Raw genomic sequence first — 25,868 nt, 5'->3', positions numbered from 1 at the left:
GACTCGAGTACCCAGCACATAGTGGCACCTGGGACTGGCAAGGTCCTTAATAAATGTTTGTTCACTGGCTGACTTTCCAAATGAATGAATGAATGAATGAATGGTGTCTTCAGTGTATGAACTGGAAAATATAGAAGTCATGTTTCTGACCATTTTCCCATTGCCTTGGTTTTGAGAGCAACTTGCTCTCAGGAGGACGTGTGCTGGGAGATGTCCTGAGATAAACTGCCATATTTAAGTTGTACTGACTTTTGGCTGTTCATAAGGCAATTTTCTCTGTTAAACTGCAGTTTAACTGGAAAGACTTGAAGCAGGGCACCTTCCTCCCTGATGGGGGAAAAGGCACCATAAAGACAATGGTAGCTGTATATCTGTATCCATGCCTACGCATTTCTATTATCTTTTTAAAACCACTTCAGCATGCCTGTTATATTGGTTGCAACTGGATATATATATATATATATATATATATATATAGGGAACAACTGGAAACTTAAGTTCCAGGGTCACGTGCAGCTCTGTGATGGGGGTCTGGGCTGTTGTCTCTCAGATTCCCTTGACTTCTCCTTCATAGATGCAGGGTGGCTCCCGCAGCATCCTCACCCAAACAGGAAGGGAAGGAAGTATTCTGTTAGTTGTTCTCTTTAATTATGAAATAAAGCAGTTCTCACAAGAACTCAGCAGACTTTCTCTTACATCTCACTGGCCAGAACAAACTGGGAAAGATATTACTCAAGTATCTAGCAAAGACTGGGATGGCCACGACTAGTTTAGACAATCATGATTCCTCCCTCTAGCTGGACATACCACCACCCCCATTCAAAATGAAGAACTCACAGAGAGAATGATTGCCAAGGAGATCGGCCATAAACCCTATTCCCCTTCCTGGAGTGAAAATCCAGCACTTTCAAGGGAAGAGTCCTTTCTTGGTGGAATGTTGCATATCTCTGTCTCTCTTCACCTCCTTCTCTGTTTTACATTCCCAGTCTGGAATAAGACCATCGTAGCTTAAGGTCTGCCAATAAGGAAGATTCCTAAGACTGTTCTCTGCCCAGTGATAATTATGTTCCACTTTGCAATTACATTGCACCTTTGCTCAGAAGAGTTCAACATGTGATTTCATTCTCCTTGGAAGAGCTCTTTGCATTTATAACTGTATAAAATAATCCATGACCTTCTAGTGAAGACAATAAATGACTGAACTGTAGAATTATAAATAGCCTTGTCTAAACCGTTGCTGCTTGTGTTCTGCCATTTCATTTTAAATTTGTGTCCAGCGTTATGTAAAACTGTGGTGCAACCAATATAACAGGCATGCTGAAGTGGTTTTAAAAAGATAATAGAAATGCGTAGGCATGGATACAGATATACAAATCTGTGGGTGTTCAGAATGAGTATAAAGGCCAGAGTTTGGTAATATGCAAATAATAGCAGTCTTGGGAAGTTATTAACTCTTTCCCAGTCAAATAAAAGCTTGAATTCTAGTCACCAGGCAAAACTTTGCCAAGGGTCCCCATCTTGTTCACAAACAACTCCCCCACCCCAGCCATAACCCAACATCAACTCCCTTTCCTGTATATCCTAAGTCCTCGACTACTGAGTTTACTGGAGCCTCAGAGCCCCTGCCTTTGAGGTGCTCTCCCTAAACAGGAATCACGGCTCTGTCCTCTACCAGTTCCCTACTTTACTTCAACTCAGCTGGCAAAATTACTGAAAATTGACTCTGTGAGGCTCTGTGATAAGTGCTGGCACAGAACACAAAGAGCAGTGAACATTTACTAAGACAGCGAAGTATAACACACTCCTGCCTGCCTTCACAGACATCCCTGTAGTGAAGAATTTACCAAATTCACTATTATTTATAACTGCTGAGTTTACCAAGAAAATTCTAAAATATTATCTTAATTTTTAATTAATCCTGTGAAACAGGTGAATATCCTCTAAATTGTGGTTTAGACAAATTGAGTAACTTATCCAAAGTCATACAGCCATATAGTGGTGCAGGCCTCAAGCCCTCTGAGTTTTAATTCTGGCACATTCCACAGGTATAGAGGGCAGGATACAGAGCCGGGCACAGTGGCTCCCACCTGTAATCCAGCACTTTGGAAGGCCAAGGCAGCAGGATTGCTTGAAGCGTTTTCGACCCTGTCTTTACAAAAAGAGAAAAAAGAAAGAAAAAAAGGAGGAAAAAAGGGAGGGAGGGGAAGGAAGGGGAGGGGAGGGAAGAGGATGGATGAAGGGAGGGAGGAACGGAGGGAGGGAGGGAGAAAGAAGGGGAGGGGAGCAGAGGGAAGGGAAAAGAAAAATTAGCCAGGCATGGTGGTACACACCTGTTGTCTCAAGTACTCGAGATGTGGTGGGAAAATTGCTTGAGCCCAGGAGATTGAGGATGCAGTGAGCTATGATCATACCACTGCACTCCAGCCTGGGCAACAGAACAAGACCCTGTCTCAAAAAGTTCAAAATTCAAAAAAATAAATACAAAATAAAGCAAGCAGGTTGTAGAACACTGTGTTGATAATGGAAGGCCAGAGCAGGTCAGGATGCAAACTCCAACAGAGCTGCCACAGGGAGAGTTAGGTCTGACCCAAGTATCAGGGAAAGCTTCAGGGAGGCATGAACTGGGCTGCAAGTGTGAGTCACGTGTGATCGGTGGAAACCAGGGAAGGGCCATGTCAAACTGAGGGAACAGCATGCGCAAAACCATGAAGGTACATGGCAAGTGTGAGGAACTCTGAGTAGTCTCAACGGTGAGAAGGATGTGGTAAGTGACCCAAAAGGCTGGGAACCAGACTGAATGGCATGCTAAAAAGTTTACTGAGGGGCTATGGAAAGCCATTAATCATTTGAGAAGGAGGAGAGCTCCTTCTACAGTTGTTTCTCAGGTTATCTGTAGGGCGTTAGTTCCAGGACACACTGAGGATACCAAAATCCAGGGATGCTGAAATCCCTGATATAAAAAGAGTGTCGTATTTTCATATAACTTATGCACATCCTTCCTACTTTATTTTTTGAGACGGAGTCTCACTCTGTTGCTCGGACTGGACTGCGGTGGTGGTGTGATCTCGGCTCGCTGCAACCTCTGCCTCCCAGATTCAAGCAATTCTCCTGCCTCAGCCTCTGAGTAGCTGGGATTATAGGTGTGCGCCACCATGCCCGGATAATTTTTGTATTTTTAGTAGAGACGGGGTTTCACCATGTTGACCAGGCTGGTCTCAAACTCCTGACCTCAAATGATCCACCCACCTTGGCCTCCCAAAGTGCTGGGACTACAGGCATGAGCCACTGCGCCCGGCCCTTCCTTCCTACTTTAAATCATATCTAGATTACTTATAATACCTAATAAAATGTAAATGCTATGTAAATAGTTATACTGTATTGTTTAGGGAATAATGACAAGCAAAAAGTTTGTACATGTTCAGAACAGATGCAATTTTTTGTCCCAATATTTTCCATCCCAGCTTGGTTGAATCCATGGATGCAGAACTCACAGATATAAAAAGAGCAGATCGCACATACAACAGTATGAGTACTAGGAGCTTACAAATAATAGGATATGGGCCTGGTGCGGTGACTCTTGCCTGTAATCCCAGCATTTTGGGAGGCTGAAGTGGGAGAATCCCTTGAGCCCAGGAGTTCAAGGCTGCAGTGAACCGTGATTGTGCCACTGCACTCCAGCCTGGGTGACCCTGTCTTAAAAAACAAAAACAAAACAAAACGATATGGTCTCTGACCTCAAAGATCTTAGAACTGTTTACTTACTCATCTCCCATGAGCAACTAATTTAATCTGAACCTCTCTTCCTTCTTAGGTGGAACCAAAAAAATCCAGTCATCTTCACTTGAGCTAAGCTATCATCTCATTTTATAGAGACAGTAAAGAGTATTCCACTTATTTTCCAATCCAAATGATTTCCATAAATCTGAGTCTTGCTGGAGAAGTGTGTACGACAGCATTTGTGTCCCTCTTCCATTAGTGGCTTTGTGTGGTGGCCTGTCAACAGCTCCTCGCCATACGCGGCTGTTTGAAAAGAATCACAGTGCAGAGCCTCAGCTGCTTATTCACTCTTCTGCACACATTTTCTACCTCAGCAACAGCAGCTGCAGCTGCTGCCTCACTGTTATTATTCATAACCTAGCAACTGGTTGAACAGATTCTGTGGAGGATTTTTACTATCAATTTTTTTCTAATGGGAGCTAGGGTGAAGAAATATGCTATAAACACTCATTCCAAATAAATCCAACCCAGTTTTAAATCTTTTGTCTTGTGCACAAAAAAGAATTAAGATAAACCTACCTTGTTCATATTTTAGGAATTTATATTTTAGCAAATTTTCCATCCTACTACAGAGAAATGCTAATACTACACAAGAGGGAATATGGAAGAGGTAAGAACCTGAGTGTGTGTTTCTGCCACAACATTCAGAAGAAAACTTCAAAAAAGAGGGTGATATATTTTATCTAACCCTTTGAGACTGGTTTCAACTGAAAAATAGAAGGCCTTAAAAGATACCTGGTTAGAATGGAACAGACTTGAGGTCAAAGTTCAAGGAACCACACAGCCTCACTTACAATCATGGCTATTACTTAAAAATAGGGTGAAAAAATTTATAGTTAGGATATTTTTCTTCATTTTCACTGACGTGTAAGAAGGGAAATCGGACAGTAAGAGGTTAATTTATAAATGCACAATCTGTGGTGGTTGCTCAGGACCTGCATTTCAAAGCAGACATGTAATCTTATCAGCACACACACACACTACTCAAAGCTTGGAGGTTTCAATTTAATTATCTCCCCACTTATAAAACCTAATCTGCAGGACATCCAGATGGAGCTGCCCAACAGGGAGATGGAACTACAGATCTCGGGCTTCAGAGAATGTGAGCTCTGCAACTGAGTCTCAAGTATCAGAGAAGACTAAAGATGTAGACCAGTGGTTCTCAAACTTGAGCGTGTATCTTACTCACTCAGAGAGCTTGGTAAATACGAAGTGCTGGGCCCCATCCCCAGAAGTTCAGATTTGGCGGGTCTCGGGCAGGTCTGCATTTTTAACAAGGTCTCAGATGATGCTGATGCTGCCAGCTGGGAGACCATACTTTAAGAACCTCTGGCTTAGATAACCCAGGAATAATTTATAAAGAAGGGAGAGACAAACGTGGAACATCTAGGAGGGGCCCAGAATGAGGATAGAAGGGGGTCAGATAGGGAGAAGAAACAGAACCCTCTGCAAGAGAAAAAATTTGTTACTCTGTCAATTATTGTGTGGCTAAGATTAAATTGGGAAAAAGTATCTACATTTGTTAATTAGCAAGCTTTTGGTAACCTTTAAGAGTACAGTTTCATCACAGTGGTGGAGGCGGAAGCCAGATTTGCAGTGGGCGACCAGGAAATTTAGCTATGAAAGGGAGGAGGAAGGCACAGGAAGGGCTGCTTGGTTTATTTGCTGGTTTTTGCAAGTCTGCAGGCTGAAGTTAAAAAAACCAGCAAGTTGGGCTGGGTGCAGTGGCTCACGCCTGTCATCCCAGTACTTTGGGAGGCCGAGGTGAGCAGATCATGTGAGGTCAGGAGTTGGAGACCAGCCTGGCCAACATGGCAAAACCTCGTCTCTACTAAAAATACAAAAAAATGAGCTCGGTGTGATGGCAGGCGCCTGTAATCTCAGCTACTCAGGAGACTGAGGCAGAACTGCTTGAACCCAGGAGGCAGAGATTGCAGTGAGCCGAGATCACACTACTGCATAGACCAGGATAATCAGTGAAACAAAAGGGCAGAAGCAAGAGCCCTGTCAATATCAACTCTTTCCTCTGGTCTCCTTTTACCCTCCTGGATACCTGTTTTGCCTTATTTTATGAAGAGATTTAGGTCTTACTGCTCCTCCTATACTGTCACCTCCTTAATAAGGCTTTATGGTGTCTCTCTTTTCCCTTCATTCCACAGTAGAGTAGGTACCAGTAAACATCCCCCACAGGCCAGGTGTGGTGGCTCACGCCTATAATCCCAACACTTTGGGAGGCCGAGGTGGGCAGATCACTTGAGCCCAGGTGTTCAAGATAAGCCTGGGCAATATGGTGAAACCCCATCTCCACTAAAACACAAAAAACTAGCTGGGCGCGGTGGCATGCTCCTATAGTCCCAGCTACTCAGGAGGCTGAGTCAGGAGGATCACTCAAGCCCAGGTGTTTGAGGCTGCAGTGAGCCATGATTGTGTCACCGTACTCCAGTCTGGGTAATGAGGGAGACACTATCAAAAAAAAAAAATTCCCCTAAAGTATCTATAGATATAAGTTGATAAAAACTCAGACCACTAAACATATATTGGATAAGGTATAGAAAATGAAGAAAGTCTGTATTTATAGGATATTAAGAGACAATCTTGATAAAATTCGAGCAGAGGCTGACTAAAGGGGACAAATCATGGGGAAGGATGAAGGAAAAGCATTCCTTCATAGCATGACACGCTCCTTCAAAAGCATTCCTTCATATTTTGTACTTCAACTTACAAAAGCCCTCAGGCACAAATGCATTTGGCATTTTAAAAGACACAGCAAGGAGGCTCATGAAATTGGATCTGACTTTGGGGCAGGAAGTGGTACAAGACTAGGTCGCAAAGGTAGCTACAGGACAGATAATGAAGGATTTTGTAGGCCACGATAATTGTCAGATTATAAATGGTATTCAAAGCTATGAGGCTTTAGGCTTTAGCCTCCTAGCTTTGAATCTCACCTGGAGTATAAAGGTACTCCAGTATTTGGAGATCAGAAAGACAGAACCAGCAAAGACCGCAGACCAGGTAAAAAGAAACCAGGAGAGGGTTCCAGAAGCTAACTGAAGCCAAACTCAATAATAAACATTTTCTCTCACCAAAGTAGCAAAGATTAAATTAAAATAATCAATGCTGATGAGAATGCTGAGACAAGCATGTTCTCTGGAAGGTGGAGTGCAAACTGGTATAACCCTTTGGTAAATCAATTCATCAAAGTGAACCAAGAATTTGAAAAACATATATTCTTTAACCCAGTATTGTGCTTGTGAGGAAATCTATTTTTGAAGACTAATCCAAAATACTAAAATTTTACGCATATTCATAGTATTGCCACTGATTGTTTTAAAAATTGCTATGCTGTACATCACATAGGAAGAGTTCATTTTCTGAGTATCTGCGCTAAGGATAGTAGTTCCCCTAAGCCAATCTGGCATGTCATCCTTCTTTCTCTCATGTCCAACTTTATTTGCCCCTTTGAATTGACACCTCATATCCCCATTTCCTTGTTGACAAGTCACAATTTACTTATTTCACCTGGTTGTGTTACAACATGAAATAGGCCCTAAGTGCACAACGGGTCTCCAGGAATCATTTTATCCAATCCCTTATACTCAGGGAGGTGACACCACTTTACTGATGAGGCAACAAAAAGTGAAGGGAACATGACTTGTTGGAGAACGAACAAAACAATGTTTAAGGTCTCCTGATCTTTGCACGTTACATGGGAGATTTAACAAGCCTACACACTCATACGCAAAATGGTTACGAGTCCTCAAAATTCAGAGAAACACTAGAGTTTTGTAAAGTCCGAACACAGACAGATGCATTTTTTTTAAAGAGCAGTCTTTTTCTCATTATCCTCTCATTAATTCGAAGAGTATTTGCTGAATGCTTACTATTTTCCAGGCACGAAGAGTCCCTAAACTCAGGTGTAGTGGGGAAGACTACGAGTTAAAACACATAACAGAAGTTATGGGAACAAAGATGTGAGGGATTTTATTACAACCAGAAGTATCTTTCTTCTGTCTGATTCAAAGAGCTTTCTTCATTCCTCTCCTTAAAATACTTGCAACAGGGAAGGCATCATCTATGAGATAATACAGGGTGAGTGCTGAAGGACACACAGGAACTCATCAAGTGACCAAAGGAAAGCCTAAGTGTTGCAGGCAAAGGCAAGAGCATGTGCAAAGAACTTGAAAAAATCTATTTTCCTAATACCTAAAGCATAAAGAAGGCAGTAACAGGAAGTGAAAGGGAAAACAAGCAGAAACCAGATTACAAAGGTTCGCATACATCATGATGCAATCACGTTTGCACAAACTCATCCAAATGTCTAAACTCATCAAACTGTACACATTGAAGGTGCAGTTCTTTGTTATCAATCATACCTCAACAAAGCTGTTACAAAAAATAATGTGGTCTTCCGGACACTATCTGGCACCCACCCACACACTAACTTATTGGAGTCTTCAGGGATCCACTTGGTAGTCAAACAGCACGGCGAATAGAGGAACTCTTTGGCATAAGAGGATCATGGGTTCAAGTACCAGCTCTGCTACTTTCTGGCAGTATGACCACTGGTGAGTTATTCCCCCTTCTTTAGTTTTTTATCTTACTCATAAAACATGGTAGCCCTCACATCTCAAAGAAGCCAGGAAGATGAAATAGATCAAGTGGTCAACAAATGTTGTCAGGCATATAATATCAATTCATTAACGAAGAGCTCAACTTTATGTACGTATCTCTCAAGCAGATAAATGGTAAATAGGGATATACCACACCCGCTCCCCCACAAAAGGGGGGTCACATATACTCTTAAAACCTAAATATTAGTAAATTCTAGATTCACTGCAAAGCAATGACTTAATTTTGGACATCCAAAATACTCCTGGCAGGCTTCTGTGTCCAAACAATGCAAAATTCTCAATTAGCAGCAGATCTATGAAACAAAAGTTGGTAGTTACTGAATATTCACCATAACATCATGATATGTGCTTTGTAAGTATTCCCATCTAACCCTCAAAATCACCTTTTTAGGGGCACTTTTATTATCCCCTTCCAAGTAAGAAAACTGAGTCATGTCGGTCAATTTGTAATGTAGTAACAGAATGAGTAAATGTGGAGTCTGGAAGCTGCTTTAATGAAGGGAACAAGGCAAGTGTGACTAAAGGGACAGGGTGTGATGACTTCTACTAGATGCACGGCTGAGCCATGAACTATTATTGGAAAATACACAGAACTAATGAGATTATGTTTACATGCAAGTCTCCACTACTAGAATGTGAATCCTTAGGGGCAGTTATTCAGATTCATATCCAGCTGTGAGGGATCCCCAAGCAGTACATATCACCCATCTCACTTCATTGGGAAAAACTCAAGACCACCACCTAGACTTTTCTCCATTCAGAACATCAAAAAATATTTTTTTGAGACAGGGTCTTGCTGTTACCCAGGCTGGAGTGCGGTGACAGCAATCATAGCTGACTGTAGCCTTGACCTCCTGGACTCAAGTGATCCTCCCAACTCAGCTTCCCAAAGTGTTGGGATTACAGGTGTGAGCCACTGCGCCCGATAGTTCTTAACACTTAGTAAATATGACTAGGTCTTTGCCTTACACAGCCTCACCCCGAGAAGGTAGCAATAAGAATGACTGTGTACAATCTCAAAGGTTGGATAGAATCGATTTAGGGATGAAATGGACTTAATGCCTGTCAGCAAGATTGGCGAGGATACGTTTCAAGGACCCATGTTTGTTAAGTAAACGTTTCCAATTGAATGGTATTGTTTTAATATGTCCTCTCCAAAATTCATGATGAAACCTAATCCCCATTGTTGCAGAGAAATTGCCATAAGTCATGAACCGCTGGTAGAAATGTAAAATGGTAGAAAACGCTCTGGAAAACAGATTAGCAGTTTCTTAGAAAGGTAAACATGCAACTACCGTAAGACCCAGCAACTGCACTCTTGGACGTTTATCCCAGAAAAATGAAAACTTACATTCACACAAAAACCTGTACATGAATTCTCGTAACAGCCTTAAAAACAACAGCTAACTATTGGTAATAACCCAGATGTCTTTTAGCAGGTCAAATGACTAAACAAACTGTGGTACGTTCATACCATGAATTGTACTCAGCAATAGAACTACACACAATACGTGAAACAACTTGGATGCATCTTCAGGGAATCATGCTAAGTCAAAAAAGGCAAAGGGACACATCTAACTTACATGATCCCTGTCATTTCCATTCTTGAAATGACAAAAAGAAATGAAGGCTAGCTTAGTGCTTGCCAGGGATCGGCGGGGGAAGAGGTGGTCTGACTATGTAAGGCAACACGAGGTATCTTGTGGTGTTAACTGTTCTACATATTGACTTTATGCTTTTTTTTGAGTCTCTCTTGATTCTCCTGCCTCAGCCTCCAGAGCAGATGGGAGTACAGGCACTCACCACCACGGCTGGCTCATTTTTGTATTTTTGATACAGACAGGTTTCACCATGTTGGCCAGGCTGGTCTTGAACTCCTGACCTCAAGTGATCCACCCACCTCAGCCACCCAAAGTACTGGGATTACAGGTACGAGTCACCATGCCCACCTATTATCAGTATCTTGACTGTGAAACTGCACTACAGTTTTGCAAGATGTTATCATTGACAAACAGAATACAGTGTACAAGGAATCTTTATTATTTATAACTCCATGTATATCTGCAATTATCTCAAAATAAAATATTCAATTAAAAAAAAAAAGGAACTCCCATTGTGGAATTATCAAGAGGTAAGTGAAGGCCAAACCTTCATACGATACCAAACCTGCCAGCACCTTTATCTTGGGACGTCAGAGCCTCCAGAACCACCACATAAGCTTCTACTGTTTACCCAGGTCTGTGGTATATTGTTACAGCAAACAATGGCCTAACACAAATGCTATTACCACTATTATTTTCTGAGTTCTGTTTCATGCATGGTCAAAGCAATTCCGAACTAGTATATAACACACAAATGGATACTTTAAACAATGTGTTTTTTTTAGGGTTCAAAAGCAAACTCTGGATCCTGAGCTTAACTGTAATGCAATAGATTATATCCCACTTATTTTTGTAATTTATTTTATATGGCCTGACACAGTGGCTCATGCCTGTAATCCCAGCACTGGGAGGCCGAGGCAGGTGGATCACGAGGGCAGGAGTTCGAGACCCGACTGACCAACATGGTAAAACCCCGTCTCTACTAAAGATATAAAAATTAGCTGGGCACGGTGGCACGTGCCTATAATCCCAGCTACTCAGAAGGTTGAGGCAGAATCGCTTGAACCCAGAGGGTAGATGTTGCAGTGAGCCGAGATCACACCATTGCACTCCAACCAGGTTGACAGAGCAAGACTGTCTGAAAAAAAAATTACTTTATTTCTTTCTTGATGATTTAAGACTATCTTCAAACCAGTACAAATATTTCATACATAATACCTGGCCATTTTCTAACCAACTGAGTAATCTGTTGCACAATAAGCTACCTTACATCCTTCAGCAAGGAATACATTAAATTTGAATAGGAAAGACATTACATAATGAATTAGGAAACAACTAAAATTTGCTTTAAGTATTTCTTTGGGGGAGAGGACACCACACTTCTACTCAATGAAGAGAAACATTTTTCAGCCCAGAGGTCTTTTATTATTATTTTTTTTAACACCTATTATGCCATGAATTCATAGGGAATAGGTTCCAGCAGCTCAGGCTCCTTCCCATTGGTTCTCACAAAGTGTGCTTCTCTGGGTGGAGCAGGCTATTAAAGGAAAAAAAGGGGAATGAAATAATTACGTGAAGTGTTAAATCTCAACCTTAAAGTGCTCTCAGGACCAATGAAATATACACCAAATTCTCACCTGGCGCTTCAGTTGAACCCAGGTACCTTTCTCTTTGGCTTCTTTCTTTTTCTGATCATTTTCCTTCACGCGTTTCAGGAAGCTATCTCTGCTCTTAGAATGCTTAATGTGCTCAATACGTACATTAATTCTCTTGGCAAGAATCTTGCCCCTGAACAGAGCAGAAATTCTTGTAAACGCTTTATCAGAAATGTAACAGAAATATAGAAAACTTTTTGCAGTTTCATTTATTAAACAAACCATGAACCTTTTATCCAGATACGACAAATCAAAAAAGTATGGCTTGATTACTTTACAATCAATTATTAATCATATCAGAAGCCTTGCAGAGAACATCCCTACTTTTAACTCTCTTTGATGAGATGACAGCCTCTTAAACTCTAGTAATCTAACCCAAACCAGATTTCTAATAAAATTTAAAATTTTCTCTTTTTATTCTACAAAAACTGCTGGGCCGGGCGCGGTGGCTCACGCCTGTAATCCCAGCACTTTGGGAGGCCGAGGCAGGCGATCACGAGGTCAGGAGATCAAGACCATTCTGGTTGACACAGTGAAACCCCATCTCCACTAAAAATACAAAAAAATTAGCCGGGCATGGTGGTGGGCGCCTGTAGTCCTGGCTACTCGCGAGGCTGAGGCAGGAGAATGGCATGAACCCAGGAGGTGGAGCTTGCAGTGAGCAGAGATCCCGTCACTGCACTCCAGCCAGGGTGACAGAGCAAGACTCTGTCTCAAAACAAACAACACAAAAAAACTGCTTGGTAACAAACTGTGTTAAGACTTTCCAATACATCTGTTTCAATTTGTTTCCTCTGACAGGATACAAGACAAACACTCAGTTTGCCTGAGTTTTAAAAGGATTATTTCCTTTGCCCCACTTGAATGACCAATAAAGACATAAGTCCAATTGGCAAAGTGAAAAGGGGGTATGAGGGAATACCGGTTGGCTGCAAAGAACTACAACACTACTTACTTAACTTGTTTGTTTACAACAATGCCAACAGCATGCTGGGTAACGTTGTAGACTCTCCCAGTTTTGCCATGGTAACACTTGTGGGGCATTCCTTTTTGAACGGTACCCATTCCCTGTTAAAGAGACAAATATACCAGCATTTCCCTTTCCTTTAAAAATCTGACTTTAAGTAACTAAGATATTCTAAGATTTCCTTTAAATGGCAACTCAAGAGCTTTCAGAGCCGGTGAAATGTGTTTTTCACATTGCTTCAAGCAATCAAAAAAAACCAATCATCATTAAGCTCTAGAGTGCCAGGATACATTTAAATACAGACCACAGAACACAGCTTTCACTACGAGGGTTTTTAATCATAGTAACGGTAATCTTCATCAATAGTTAAACTTTGCACTAAGGCATTCCCTTCCAACGTGACAAACTCATAATTTCCCACCCTACCACCAAATTTCCACTTGTTAACTCCAAGCAGGTGATGAGGAAAATTTAAATTCTGCTAAGAACAGCACTTTAAAAAATCCATTCTAGGCTGTGCGCGGTGGCTCACACCTGCAATAATCCCAGCACATTGGGAGGCTGAATTGGGCGGATCATCCGAGGTGTACGAGGCCAGCCTGACCAACATGGAGAAACCCCATCTCTACTAAAAATACAAAATTAGCCAGGCATCATGGCACATGCCTGTAATCCCAGACATTTGGGAGGCTGAGGCAGGAGAATCGCTTGAACCTGGAAGGGAGGCGGAGGCTGAGGTGGGATCATGCCATTGCAGTCCAGCCTGAGCAACAAGAGTGAAACTGTGTCTCAAAAAAAAAAAAAAAAAAAATTCCATTCTGTACTCTTACAGATGCAATATACACTAGTATTTGAATTCCTACACTAGATTAAATCCAACTTTTCTAACTTCGTAGTGTTATTTTCCCAATTTTATGTTTACCTTGATGTCTACGATATCACCTTTCTTATAGATTCGCATATACGTGGCCAAAGGAACAACTCCTGCAAAAATAAATTTGGTATAGTGAATACTAAGGCTAAAAGTGTAGAGTAAAAGAAATGAAATCTCACTAGCTTTTAACACATCATTTTTGATGGTTACATGCTTAATATCTTGCCAATGGATAATTTCTCCCGAAAGCAAAATCAGCCTACTAAATTACAACCTTTCTCCAAAGTTTAATCTTGCATCAATATTTAGTCACAAAATTATCATATAAACTTCATGCTTATTTATCACAAAATAAGTTGGGTAGACGCTAGTTATTTAATGCTATTGATACACATTCTCTGAACTACAACACATGTTGAACACAACAGAACACAAATGTGTGCCATGCTTCTCTCAAGGAAGGTAAACCTACTTACCATGTTTTCTAAAAGGCCTAGAGAACATATATCGGGTGCCTCTCCTCTTTCCCTTTGTGTTCGTCATTTTGGCAAATTACTGAAACCAGAAAGCGTAACAGTCAAATGCAAATGAAAATTGACATTTGCCCCAAACCCCTGTAATTTCAAATGTTCGCATGTCAGTAGCAAAGTGTGAACTGCAAACTGAAAGCTGGGTCACCAAGCAATTAGTTCTGTTGAAAGGTTAAAAACCCATTATTTTAGCCAGTTAAGATATTTTGGCAAAACTGTCCAAGTTCTACAATATCAAAACTCTTAAGCAGCAGAACTTTTTTTTTCTTTTTTGAGACGGAGTCTTGCTCTGTCGCCCAGGCTGGAGTGCAGTGGCCGGATCTCAGCTCACTGCAAGCTCCGCCTCCCGGGTTTGCGCCATTCTCCTGCCTCAGCCTCCCAAGTAGCTGGGACTACAGGCGCCCGCCACCTCGCCCGGCTCGTTTTTTGTATTTTTTTTTTTTTTTTTTTAGTAGAGACGGGGTTTCACCGCGTTAGCCAGGATGGTCTCGATCTCCTGACCTCGTGATCCGCCCGTCTCGGCCTCCCAAAGTGCTGGGATTACAGGCTTGAGCCACCGCGCCCGGCCAAGCAGCAGAACTTGATACGAGAATCCAAACCAGTACCCTTTCTCTATGAGAATATAAAACTACAACAGGACTTCTACCACACTCTATCTGTAGACCCCAATCTAGAATGCCAATGGCATTTAATTACTAACTATAAGAATTTATTGGAGAACACAATAAAACAGCCTTACATTTTTACGTGAATTAAATCTTTCTTGTCAACCAAATTTTCCGTGATGGTGTATCTCAAACAGCATCTATTTATCAGAAATCTCAAGTCACTTCACATTTCGGATTACTTACTACGAAATGTATACAGGGTAGAAGAGAGGGGAACCCAGGCTTTATAATCATCGACCTAAATTTGACATAGGCTCTGCCACTTACTAGCTGCGAAACCCACATTTCATCTCTCATCTTCATTTGTGAAATAGGGGTGAACACTTCCATAACTGAGATAACATCTACAAAGAACTCAGCAATGCATGGCCCACGTAAAGTGCTCAGTAGTAACTGGCAGCTAATTTATCATTATCTAAGAATTCACCTACATGTAGGCATTTAGAAATTAACCTTTCCATTTGTTTCCCAAAAAGGCCAAAACAATAGTTTTGATGGCTCTTTAGTCATTACAGGGCAGAAGTGCCATTCCTGGCTATTACTGCTACCGTAAGGTAAAATACAGCAGTCAGGCTTAACGTGTTGACAACATTCTAACACAATTTGGTTTCTAAATTTACTAACAATCCTTTAAGAATGGCTCCCAAAGTACCATTTGTATAAAAACTGTATAGCAAGGAGACATGTTTCACCTAACTCACCAAAGCCAAACCACTGTTACAATGGATGAACCCTTTAAATGCCAGGTACCCTATTCTAATCCCCAAAGCCTTTAGATGTGTATAAAGTTCCACAAACTTGTGGTAAGTTAGTATACAAGGAGTGGTACTGTGTAGATTCAAGCCACTCTGTGGAATCACCAAGTGGCAGAACCAGTTAACTCATTCCTGATTCCAGAGCCCTTAGTCCTCCACTAGATTCACCTTTCTGAGTTTGGAATCCATTTTCCGCATGGACCCCATAAACTTAAAACTGAAAGCACTTTTCAAAACGATGCTTTACAGTCTGTAACAGTATTAAAATCATGGCAACTAGGATTCACTATAAAGAGCAATCTGCAGACTGTTAACATCCACAAACTGACAAAATGATCAACTACGGCTAAATGTTTCCCTTCACTCAAAGCATGCTGCCCTAGAATTCGCAAAACGTATCTCCTCTGGGTGCAAATATTGGTGTTGCAACGTCAAAACACTTTCCCTTCGTCCAACCACCATGTGGGGTCAAAATTTTAAAATCAGTCGAAAATCGTCTTATGCATTAACTAAGAGCAGTGAGGTTTCACTACCCAGGACGACTCCGGGACCCACTCTCCGACCAAGGGCCCGGGTTTTCACACGTGCAGGCCTCACAGGAGATTAAAACCGACGCTGACTCTAAACCCATTCCTACTACCGCTTAAGTCCTCACCCAACACCATCACAAGATTAGGAATAAAAACGCCACACTGAAAAGAGTTAGAAAGGCATCAGGCCACGCGGCCCCCACACGGCCTATGTGAGAGGGCCACCCACGGTACCGGAGATGCAGCCACGGGGACATTAAACGAAGTCTTTTAAAGATTAACTCGAGTCACCTCACCCAAAGCGACTCAGTGTCGTCTTTCTCGCAAATGTGCCCCCGCAGGGCCGCGATATCGCAGTCCGGTTCTCAGCCCACGGTCCAGGCCCGACCCGGCGCACGCTGCTCCCCGTCTGGCAGAACGTGGTTTAACCCGCCCATGCCAATGGACCTCAAACAGGTTAGACAGTCTCCCCACGGTCCCAGTGGACGAGCTCTGAGGCCACAAGGTTGCGGTTCAAGTCTGTCGAACACTTAGCGCCCGGGAGCCACGCGCAGGCCCTACCTGGAAGATGGCGGTTCCGGCCGAAAGGAAAGAGGCGGGGCCGCGGCGCGCGCCTTACAAGGGCCTGTGGGCTGCCCACGGCGCTGCCTGAGGGAAACGCCAACCGAAAGCGACTCCTTTCTAGGGAAGAAGATCGTCTCTGAGAACACAGAAAGTCTGTGAGGATATTTTCCTTTCTTGCGAAAGAAAGACCACCGGCCAACACAAGCCGACACTTGTATCGTGTCAGACAGCCCGGAAAGGGGCCTTCAAGGACGACCAACAGGACGCCGACGACCCGAGCGTGCTTACGTCGTCCTTTGCGTCACCGCCTACGCCGGAAGCTCCGGTGTTTCCGTGCCTCCCCGGGGAATACTGCGGGTGGAGCTGCGGAAAGTGCTAGTAGTAGTTGCTTATTTGTTTGCAGAAATAATTGCGTGGGTACGAAAGTCAAACGAGAATGAAGCAAGTATATTATCTAGTTTCTATGTCTTTAAATAGTTTATCCTCCACACGTCTAAACATACGCACCTGCTAGTAGGTGCGCAAACGTTAAAACTTCTTTGGAAAGCAATTTGGCAAAATCCAGTAAAAAAAGATTTTCAATTACTATACCCTAGCACTCTGCTGCTACCTATACGTCTTGTAGAAACTTTGGTAAGTGAACGAGGATGTCTGTAACAGCGCTGTGAGTAGAAGCAAAAAATTAGAAACGTCCATCAATAAGAGAATAAATACCTTATGGGATGTTAATTAGGATGTACTATTATACGCCCATAAAAGAAGACTGAACTCAGAAATGTGATGAGGCAAAAAGAGAAAGATGTGGAAAAATAAATAGTATGACAATTCATGTGCATTCAATTCTAAAACTTGTAAAATAATGCTATATATTGCTTAGTTATGTATATATATGTAGTTAAAGTAGTCAAGAATACAAGAGAATGAAAATCAAGTTGAGAAAAGCGGTCATATCTGGTAAGGAGGGGACAAGAAAGGGAGGCTTTAACTGTATTGGCCATTATTAAACCATATGTTAAATATAGGGGTGGCCATTGTTTTTATTCACTACACCTTTAAAAATAGGTATTATTTTGTTAATGTAGTTTATTTTTAAGGCTGTTTTAGTTTTTTTTTAAGTTGCGATAATCCCATATACAAAGCATCCAGTTTCCCGTATTATTAACATTTCATGCTAATATGGTACATTTGTTGCAATTAAGGAACCAATATTTTACACTATTAACTAAGGTTTACATTTTATTCAGATTTCCTTTTGTTTTACCCAATACCCTTTTTCTGTTCCAGGATTCCATCCAGAATACCACATTACTTTTAGTTATCATGTCTCCTTATATGCCTCTTGTGGCTGTGGCAGTTTCTCAAACTTTCCTTACTTTTGGTGACCTTGAGAGTTTTGAGGAGTACTGGTCATGTATTTTGTAGGATGTCCTAATCATGGAATTTGTCCGATGTTTTTTATCATGATTATATGTATTTTCAGGATGCATTTTTAAAAAGTCATCTAAGTAACAAAATCCCTTATCAGACTGAATATAAATAATATCGTCCAATCGCTTTTGAAGTTGGCATTTCTTTGACTCACTCTCCTGATGCACCTGAAAGTTGTAATTTCTAAGAACTGCATTATCGCTATTTTTAAAAAGTGTACATTCCGTGACCACCATCATCAGCACTTAACATCATTTGCTGAAGAACTTGAGGAGGAATAGGATTTGGTATCGATTCGTTCAATACATTGACTCCTCCTGACGTTCACTGTAACCATTAGCCCTTGGCTTCTAGATTGTCTTTATTCAACTGAATTTTCTGTAGCTCGTCATTACAATCACTCTCTTAGAACTCACTACCTCAGGTCACTTTTCCTTTCCCATTACTTTCTTTCTTTCTTTGAGAGGGACTTTCATTCTCGTTGCCCAGGCAGGAGTGCAGTGGCGCAATCTCAGCTCACCACAACCTGTGCCTGGCAGATTCAAGCGATTCTCCTGCCTCAGCCTCAGGAGGAATAGCTGGGATTGTAGGCATGCGCCACCACACCCGGCTGATTTTTTTATTTTTAGTAGCGACGGGATTTCACCATGTTGGCCAGGCTGGTTGTCAACTCCTGACCTCAGGTGATCCACCCGCCTCCACCTCCCAAAGTGCTGGGATTACAGGCGTGAGCCATCGCGCCTGGCCCCCATCACTTTCTTAGCACATGTAGAACCTTGGATAAATGCAACCATGACAGTACCTCCACAGCTGAGCACCGTTGAAGAAAATCTTGTAAACAGGTCGTCTGGTGTGATGACAAATCAGAAACTAGTCATCCAAGCACTATATTTTCTTGCACTTAGAAATGTTTTTTTGAGCCCATGGAGTGTTTTAAAAATTAACATATCAAAAAAAAAATAAAGATTTCTGGCTTCCCTTGGAAAATCAGGAGATCTGGCGGCACAGAGCTGCTAGGCTTGGTGGCAGCACTCCAGTGGTTGCCCCTTTAGATGGGACATGCATTTTTGAGTTCCTTCGTCACTCAGTCTGCTTCAGTCGTTTACTGCCTGGCCCCTGTTGGCATTTGTGTTTGTAGCCCCTCCCATAAATTCATGATCAACCCTTAACAAATGGGTATTCTGCTGTTTAGCATCCCCACTGCAGTTCCCCAGTTAATTTGCTTACCTGCTGTCAAAAAAAAAAAAAAAAAAGTTAAACTTTTACGTGATTACAGTTAGTTTTATTCAGAAGTCTTGCTGAGGACTGTAGACCAAGGTTTATACCCTGAGGGTGGTTCTTTCACAGGGCTCCAAAGTGGTGTTTCAGCCTATTGCTTCTATGTAGGTTGTGGGGGTTCTGTATGTGTGAAATCTCATTAAAGTTTGGGTGTAAGAGTACATCAGTTTATAGATTACTAAAGTAAATTGGTTATAGATTGTAGAAGCATAATCACAAACCCTGTCAGACATCTTCATGTAGGAAAAGGCAAGGTCGAGTTGATTTACTGTTTCAGGAACATTGTAACTCAGGCAAGTGACGTGGGGGCCCGTGTGCTCTATCCTGTTTTAAGATTCTTCCTGCCGGGCGCGGTGGCTCAAGCCTGTAATCCCAGCACTTTGGGAGGCTGAGACGGGTGGATCACAAGGTCAGAAGATCGAGACCACCCTGGCTAACACGGTGAAACCCCGTCTCTACTAAAAATTTAAAACGAGCCGGGCGAGGTGGCTGACGCCTGTAGTCCCAGCTACTCGGGAGGCTGAGGCAGGAGAATGGCGTAAACCCAGGAGGCGGAGCTTGCGGTGAGCTGAGTTCGCGCCACTGCACTCCAGCCTGGGCGACAGAGCGAGACTCTGTCTCAAAAAAAAAAAAAAAAAAAAAAAAGATTCTTCCTGAGGAGCTGCCTTTCATCCCAGTCAGGGGTTCGAAGCAGAAATAAGCAAACCTGGCTTCTTAACGTTTTCTATTTTGTTTCACATTACTCTATTTAAAGATTATTTCACATCATTTCTTTGATTATCAAAACTTCCTTTCTCCTACCTTTCTTTCACTGTTTTCTCCATCTGTGTAAACATGCTGTATATGTTTTTTTCTGAACTGTTTGAGAGTAGGTCACATATATCTTTTCCTCTTCAGGCCATGTAATGTACTCATTTGTGTCTCCTAAGAATAAGGACATTATCTTATATAACCACAGTACATTTATCAAATTCAGGAAACTAAACACTGATACAATGCTTGTATCAATTTTTTTGTGTTTTTTTGGACAGGGTCTTGCTTTATGGCCCAGGCTGGGGTGCAGTGGCATGATCCTAGCTCACTACAGTCTCCACCTCCTACACTTAAGCCATCTTCCCACCTCAGCCTCCCAAGTAACTAGGACCACAGGTGCTACCACATCCAGCTAATTTTTAAATATTTTGTAGCGACGGGGTTTCACCATCTGGCCCAGGCTGGTCTTGAACTCCTGAGCTCAAGTTATCTGCCTGCCTCAGCCTCCTAAAGTGTTGGGATTACAGGTGCCTGGCCAGTATCACATTTACAATCCATATTTCAAATGTCAGTTGTCCCAATAATGTCCTTTATGGCATTTTTTTCTTTACATGATCCGGTCAGAAATCATATGTTGTGTTTATTAATAGTCACTGTGTCTCTCTTAGCTTTTAATCTGAAACACTTTGGCCTTTTCTTGCCTTACGTGACATTCACGTTTTTCGAGTCTGCAGGTCAGTAATATTTGCCCTGGTATAAGCAGTGTTTTCTCCCTTATGTGCCATCTGTTTGCATGAAGATCATGCAAATATCCTGCTTCTAAACAAACTTTCCCTCCTGGATTGAGTATTCATCAATGCTTCTCGCAATCTTTACTGTTATGGTTACAAAGCGGTCATTTTCCAGCTCCGTTTCTACCTCCACATTAAGGAAAGGCTTTCCGTTTTTCCCTATTCATTTATTTTATTCGTTCGTTTATTTGTCTAAATGTTAACCTCTTTTCCCTTTCCCTCTAAACCAGTTGTGTTCCTCAGGGATGTCAGTCTCCTTTAAAGGACAAGGCAGAGAGTGAGAGGGTAGAGCCCAGGCCCCTCCCCCTTGCTGCTCCCTGAGGAGTGCACATTTATCTGCTTCCTGTAGTAAGGTTCATGTAAGATTTCATTTACAAAACAAGCAGTCTGCTACTTTTTTAAAAGTTTGAAAACCACCATCTTAAGTAAATATCCTCCGTGCCCATTACAAAAAAAAGAAAGAAAAAAGAATGCTTACTCTTTTTCTATAGACAGTTGAGAATCTGACTCATTTTAACCAGAGGCATGATGGTGATATTAGTGATAGCTAATATTTCCTGAGGGCTCATTCTATGTGCCAGTAAGCACTTAAAAATATTATCTTACTTAATTCTTACGAAACTCCTAGGAGGTAACTGGTGGTACCTACTCCTATGCATTTAGAAGATTCTACAGTGTACAAAAGGTTGCTTTTCAGGTTTTTCCATTGCTGTTTTGGGATTGAGCTTTCTCAAGTCACCTACGTCAACTGGCATTTGTGCATCTGTTTTTCAGCTTTCAAAACGTTGCTGTATTTTTTTATCCTCCGCATGCATATGGTTTAGGTCTTTAGACACACACACACACACACACACGCGCGTGCACACACGATGGGATTCTAGGAGGTAACAAAATTAGATGAGAGTATTTAATCCATCATTTTAATCTGGAGCCCCTAGGGATGAGTTATTTAGATGCAGGATACCTAATAATTAGTTTAACTCATATATTGTTTTAGCTGAATTGGATGTTGAAGGCATTCCAATACTGAATGAGGAGTTGGGTTATGGAGTGGACATTGGGACATTGTTTTTTAGCTACTCAAACTCATTCCTTCTTCCTGCTAGACCTATATTTACTTGGGGGCTTTAGCTCCTGTCCCATGCGCGTGTTCTTAGGAAGCCACTCCCTACCCCCATCAAAACCAAAGGAACCAGAATTGCACTCTCCCTCCTCCGATACACATAGGGTAGACATCCCTTCCAGTAAGCCCCCTCCCTGACTAAAAACAATATTTGATTTTTGATTGATTCATTGATTGATTGAGATGGAATCTTTGTTATGTTATATAGGCAGGTCTTGAACTCCTGGCCTCTAATGATCCTCCCACCTTGACCTCCCAAAGTGCTGGGGTTACAGGCATGAACCAGAATGCCTGGCCAATATTCTGATTTCTATAACCATAAGTTAGTTTTGCCTAATCTTGGATTTCATATGAATGGTACCATACAGTATGTACTCTTTTTTCCTGTGGCTCTTTTTCCTTAGCTGAATGTTGTTGAGAATCAATCATACTGCGCATACTAGTGGTTCAATTCTTTTTATTGCAAAAATATTCCACTGTATGAATATATCACAATTTATTTTTCTGTTCTCCTCTTGATAGCGGTTTGAGTTGTATATAATTTTTGTGGGTCTCGCTATGTTGCCCATGCTAGAGTTCAGTGGTGTGATCGTAGTTTGAGATCACAGCCTGAAACTCCTGAGCGCAGACAATCCCCTATCTCAGCCTCCAGAGTAGCTGGGACAATGGATGTGCTCTACTGAGCCCAGCTTAGGAGTTCCATTCCTTGATCATAAGGTAGGTGTATTAGTCCGTTTTCATGCTGCTGATAAAGACATACCTGAGACCCAGTAATTTACAAAAGAAAGAGGTTGAATTTGACTCATAGTTCCACGTGGCTGGGGAGGCCCCACATTCGTGGTGGGAGGTAAAGGCACGTCTTACATCTCAGCAGGCAAGAGAGAGAATGAGAAAGATGCAAAAGCGGAAACCCCTGATAAAACCATCAGCTCTCATGTGGCTTATTCACGACCATGAGAACAGTATGGAGTAAACTGCCCCCATGATTCCAATTATCTCCCACCAGGTCCCTCCCTCAACATGTGGGAATTACGGGAGTACAATTCAAGATGAGATTTGGGTGGGGGACACAGAACCAAACCATACCAGTAGGTGTATGTCTAACTTCATAAAATATTGCAAAATGGTTTTCCGAAGTAAACCCCAATTTTATGAGCACTTTTCTCTCAAGAGGATAAGGCATTTGTTTTTACTATAGGCTTTTAAAATAGGTTTGTGTCATTAGCTCCAGCGTACAGATCTGAAAAACAAAGTGAGTTCCAGAGTCACTAATGGTCAATGTGTGTCTAGTTTGAGACCTTTAGTGTAAAGAGAATAAGAAAATAATTGAAACTTTAAAAGAAATATGAAGGAAATTACATGTAGAAAATAGGAAATAGCAAATGGCCGGGCGCGGTGGCTCAAGCCTGTAATCCCAGCACTTTGGGAGGCCGAGACGGGCGGATCACGAGGTCGGGAGATCGAGACCATCCTGGCGAACACGGTGAAACCCCGTCTCTACTAAAAAAAAATACAAAAAACTAGCCGGGCGAGGTGGCGGGCGCCTGTAGTCCCAGCTACTCGGGAGGCTGAGGCAGGAGAATGGCGGGAACCCGGGAGGCGGAGCTTGCAGTGAGCTGAGATCCGGCCACTGCACTCCAGCCTGGGAGACAGAGCGAGACTCCGTCTCAAAAATAAAAAAAAAAAAAAAAAAAAAAAAAAAAAAAAAAAAAAAAAAAAATCAGATACTGTACTAAGTGATGAGACTATAAAAATGAATAAAACATGATCCTTGCCCTCAAGGAACCCACAAAGAGTCTGGTAGAAGAAAAAAGCGAGTTCATTACAATATTGTAAGTGGTTCAGTAGAGGACACTGAAAATGAGTGGCATGGGAGTTCCGTGGAGGAAGTTACTGCATCTAGATTGGAGGAAGGGGATGGGAAGAGAGAAGAACCCCTGAACAAAAACGGGAGCTTTACAGAGGTTTGGCTTGATAAGAGTAGCACTTAATCAGAGAACGAATAGTAAGGACATTTAAAGCAGAGGGAACAGCTTACGTAAAGGCATAGAGATGGATAACAACTTTAGGATCTTGGAGTAGCGAAAGTTGTCCAATGGTCTTAGAAAAGAGCAACAAATGAACAGGGATGTGGCTTATTAAGATAAAGGAAATTTATAATTTTGTAGTAAGCTTGAGTAAGATACTAGACAAAACACAACTTCCGGTCATTAAGCTGAATTTACATCTATGTATTTCTATTTTTGTGTCTTGTGAAGGGATTTTAACAAAGTAGATGTTTTGTTTTATTTTGGTTTTCAGAAGACATTGGCTGATTAATTCCAGGAGGACAAATTTTCCAAGCTAGGAGAAAAATACGTTCTGTCCTTTATGTGAGAGGCCCAGTTGGTCACCTCTTTTGAGTATCTCACCAATTACTTATGATTTGTCCTTTGTTCTGGTAGATTGACAGGAGAACAATTTCAAGTAAGAACTGATTAGGAGTTTCTAATGTAGAAAGTATATAATGAGAATTCTTGTCTCCAGAAAAATGTCACTGCAATGACAGCTAAAGTAATGAGGGTTAGAAATACTATGAATAATTGAAAAATATATCATGAAGGATAATTGTGTAAAATAATCTTTCTTCCATCAAACTTTTTTTTTTTTTTGAAACAGAGTCTCGCTCTGTCACCCAGGCTAGAGTGCAGTGGCGCCATCTCGGCTCACTGCAACCTGTGCCTCCTGGGTTCAAGTGATTCTTCTGCCTTGGCCTCCTGAGTAGCTGGTAGCATCCACCACCATTCCCAGTTAGTTTTTGTATTTTTAGTAGAGACAGAGTTTTGCCACATTGGCCAGGCTGGTCTCGAACCCCTGACCTCAGGTGATCCACCTGCCTCAGCCTCCCAAAGTGCTGGGATTACAGGTGTGTGCCACTGCTCCCGGCCCCATCAAATAGCAGAGTGAACAAGACAAAAATCTATTTTTTATTTTATTTTTATTTTTTACCACTTATCCTAAAGTCGAAAAATCTGTTTTTTTAATTGAGCAAGGCAAAGATTGTGTCCTTCCTTCCAAAATCTGATTCTTTATCTGAAAAGCGCAAGGCATAAACAGGTTTGTAACCATGTAATTGGACATTAAAATTGAATCCTAACCCCCTAGCACACGTCCTCATTTTCTGTAGCCAGATTTTTCTGTCTCAATCCTGATTTTTGTTCCAGACTTCAAAAATACCTTCAGCTGCTCTAGACTCTAAGGCCAGTACAACATGAGGCAGAACCGAATCAAATACTAGAAGTATTCAGATGGGGAATGTGTTGAAGTGATGAAGCAGTTGGGGAAGTCATTGCAGACTGGTTTATAGCGGCTCAGTTATATTTCAAGAATAAAGCACAATTTGGAATGTGGAAACAGCTTCACTGGACTTCTCTCCTCCTAGCCCAGTCATACTCAGAAATCTGGTCTGTGCAGTCCTGAGTGTCTCAGACTTGCAAGGGATCTGTGAGTCAAAACTGTTTTCCTAATAATGCTAAGGCATGATTTACTTTTAATTTTTTACCCTTGAGTCATTTTTTTTTTTTTCCTTTTTAGAGCCAGGGTCTCACTATGCTGACCAGGCTGACCTCAAACTCTTAGGCTCATGTGACCCTCCCGTCTCAGCGTCTCTAGTAGCTGGAAGTACAGGCAAGAGTCATAGAGCCCAGCATCCATATCTTGTTAATGTATTTTATGTGACAAAGCAAGAAGTATGCATACAGCACTGTAACATTGTGCTTTCTAATCAGTATGATGGTTGGCTGGAGGAAAAATATTTGGCTGTTGTTTGACTTGACAGCTGAACTTCACCACCACTTTATTCCATTGAACACTTTTTACATGATAGATTGACAAACTGTGGTGCTTCAGACTTGGATATTTGGCAGATATTTTTGAAAAATGAACTTAACCAGATTGCCACTTC

At 41.7% G+C, this 25,868-nt stretch overlaps 1 protein-coding gene, 1 long non-coding RNA gene and 2 other non-coding genes across 10 annotated transcripts in view; 1 reads left to right on the top strand and 3 right to left on the bottom strand.

The window, feature by feature from the left end:
- Positions 1 to 3,981: 3,981 nt before the first annotated feature.
- On the bottom strand, positions 3,982 to 16,583 carry RPL21 (ribosomal protein L21). Of its 5 annotated transcripts, XM_050766953.1 has the most exons (7): positions 16,550 to 16,567; positions 14,775 to 14,840; positions 13,982 to 14,060; positions 13,554 to 13,615; positions 12,620 to 12,732; positions 11,647 to 11,797; positions 11,412 to 11,546 (listed from the first exon to the last, which is right to left on the bottom strand). In XM_050766953.1, the coding sequence occupies exons 3-7, from the start codon at positions 14,046 to 14,048 to the stop codon at positions 11,457 to 11,459; spliced, it is 483 nt and encodes a 160-aa protein (XP_050622910.1). In that variant the 5' UTR covers positions 14,049 to 14,060; positions 14,775 to 14,840; positions 16,550 to 16,567; the 3' UTR covers positions 11,412 to 11,456. The 5 variants fall into 5 exon arrangements, with proteins under 5 accessions (XP_050622911.1, XP_050622910.1, XP_050622908.1 ...); XM_050766954.1 differs by lacking the exons at positions 11,412 to 11,546; positions 14,775 to 14,840 and adding an exon at positions 3,982 to 4,020 and having other exon boundaries at positions 16,285 to 16,576; XM_050766951.1 differs by lacking the exon at positions 14,775 to 14,840 and having other exon boundaries at positions 16,550 to 16,583.
- On the bottom strand, positions 12,448 to 12,575 carry LOC126940902 (small nucleolar RNA SNORA27). The gene has a single exon (XR_007720973.1). It is a non-coding gene; the product is annotated as a small nucleolar RNA SNORA27 (small nucleolar RNA).
- Positions 12,832 to 12,904, bottom strand: LOC126940890 (small nucleolar RNA SNORD102). The gene has a single exon (XR_007720963.1). It is a non-coding gene; the product is annotated as a small nucleolar RNA SNORD102 (small nucleolar RNA).
- Positions 16,584 to 16,858: 275 nt separating the features above from the next.
- The window catches only part of LOC126940779 (uncharacterized), a 67,155-nt gene continuing 58,145 nt past the window's right edge, over positions 16,859 to 25,868 (top strand). For all 3 annotated transcript variants that reach the window (XR_007720907.1, XR_007720905.1, XR_007720906.1), the window contains exon 1: positions 16,859 to 17,185. This is a non-coding gene — a long non-coding RNA (uncharacterized LOC126940779). The remainder of the gene's footprint in view (positions 17,186 to 25,868) is intronic.

The sequence above is a fragment of the Macaca thibetana genome, chromosome 17, assembly GCF_024542745.1.
Source record: "Macaca thibetana thibetana isolate TM-01 chromosome 17, ASM2454274v1, whole genome shotgun sequence".
Taxonomy (NCBI): Eukaryota; Metazoa; Chordata; class Mammalia; order Primates; family Cercopithecidae; genus Macaca; species Macaca thibetana.
This window is presented reverse-complemented; position numbering and strand designations above follow the sequence as displayed.

Coding starts and splice junctions, on each gene's coding strand:
- RPL21 (XM_050766951.1), bottom strand. CDS start 14,048: ATGACGAACACAAAGGGAAAGAGGAGAGGCACCCGATATATGTTCTCT. Junction 11,798..12,619: donor GTTGTAAACAAACAAGTTAA/GTAAGTAGTGTT, acceptor TGCTCTGTTCAG/GGGCAAGATTCTTGCCAAGA. Junction 11,547..11,646: donor GGGTTCAACTGAAGCGCCAG/GTGAGAATTTGG, acceptor TTCCTTTAATAG/CCTGCTCCACCCAGAGAAGC.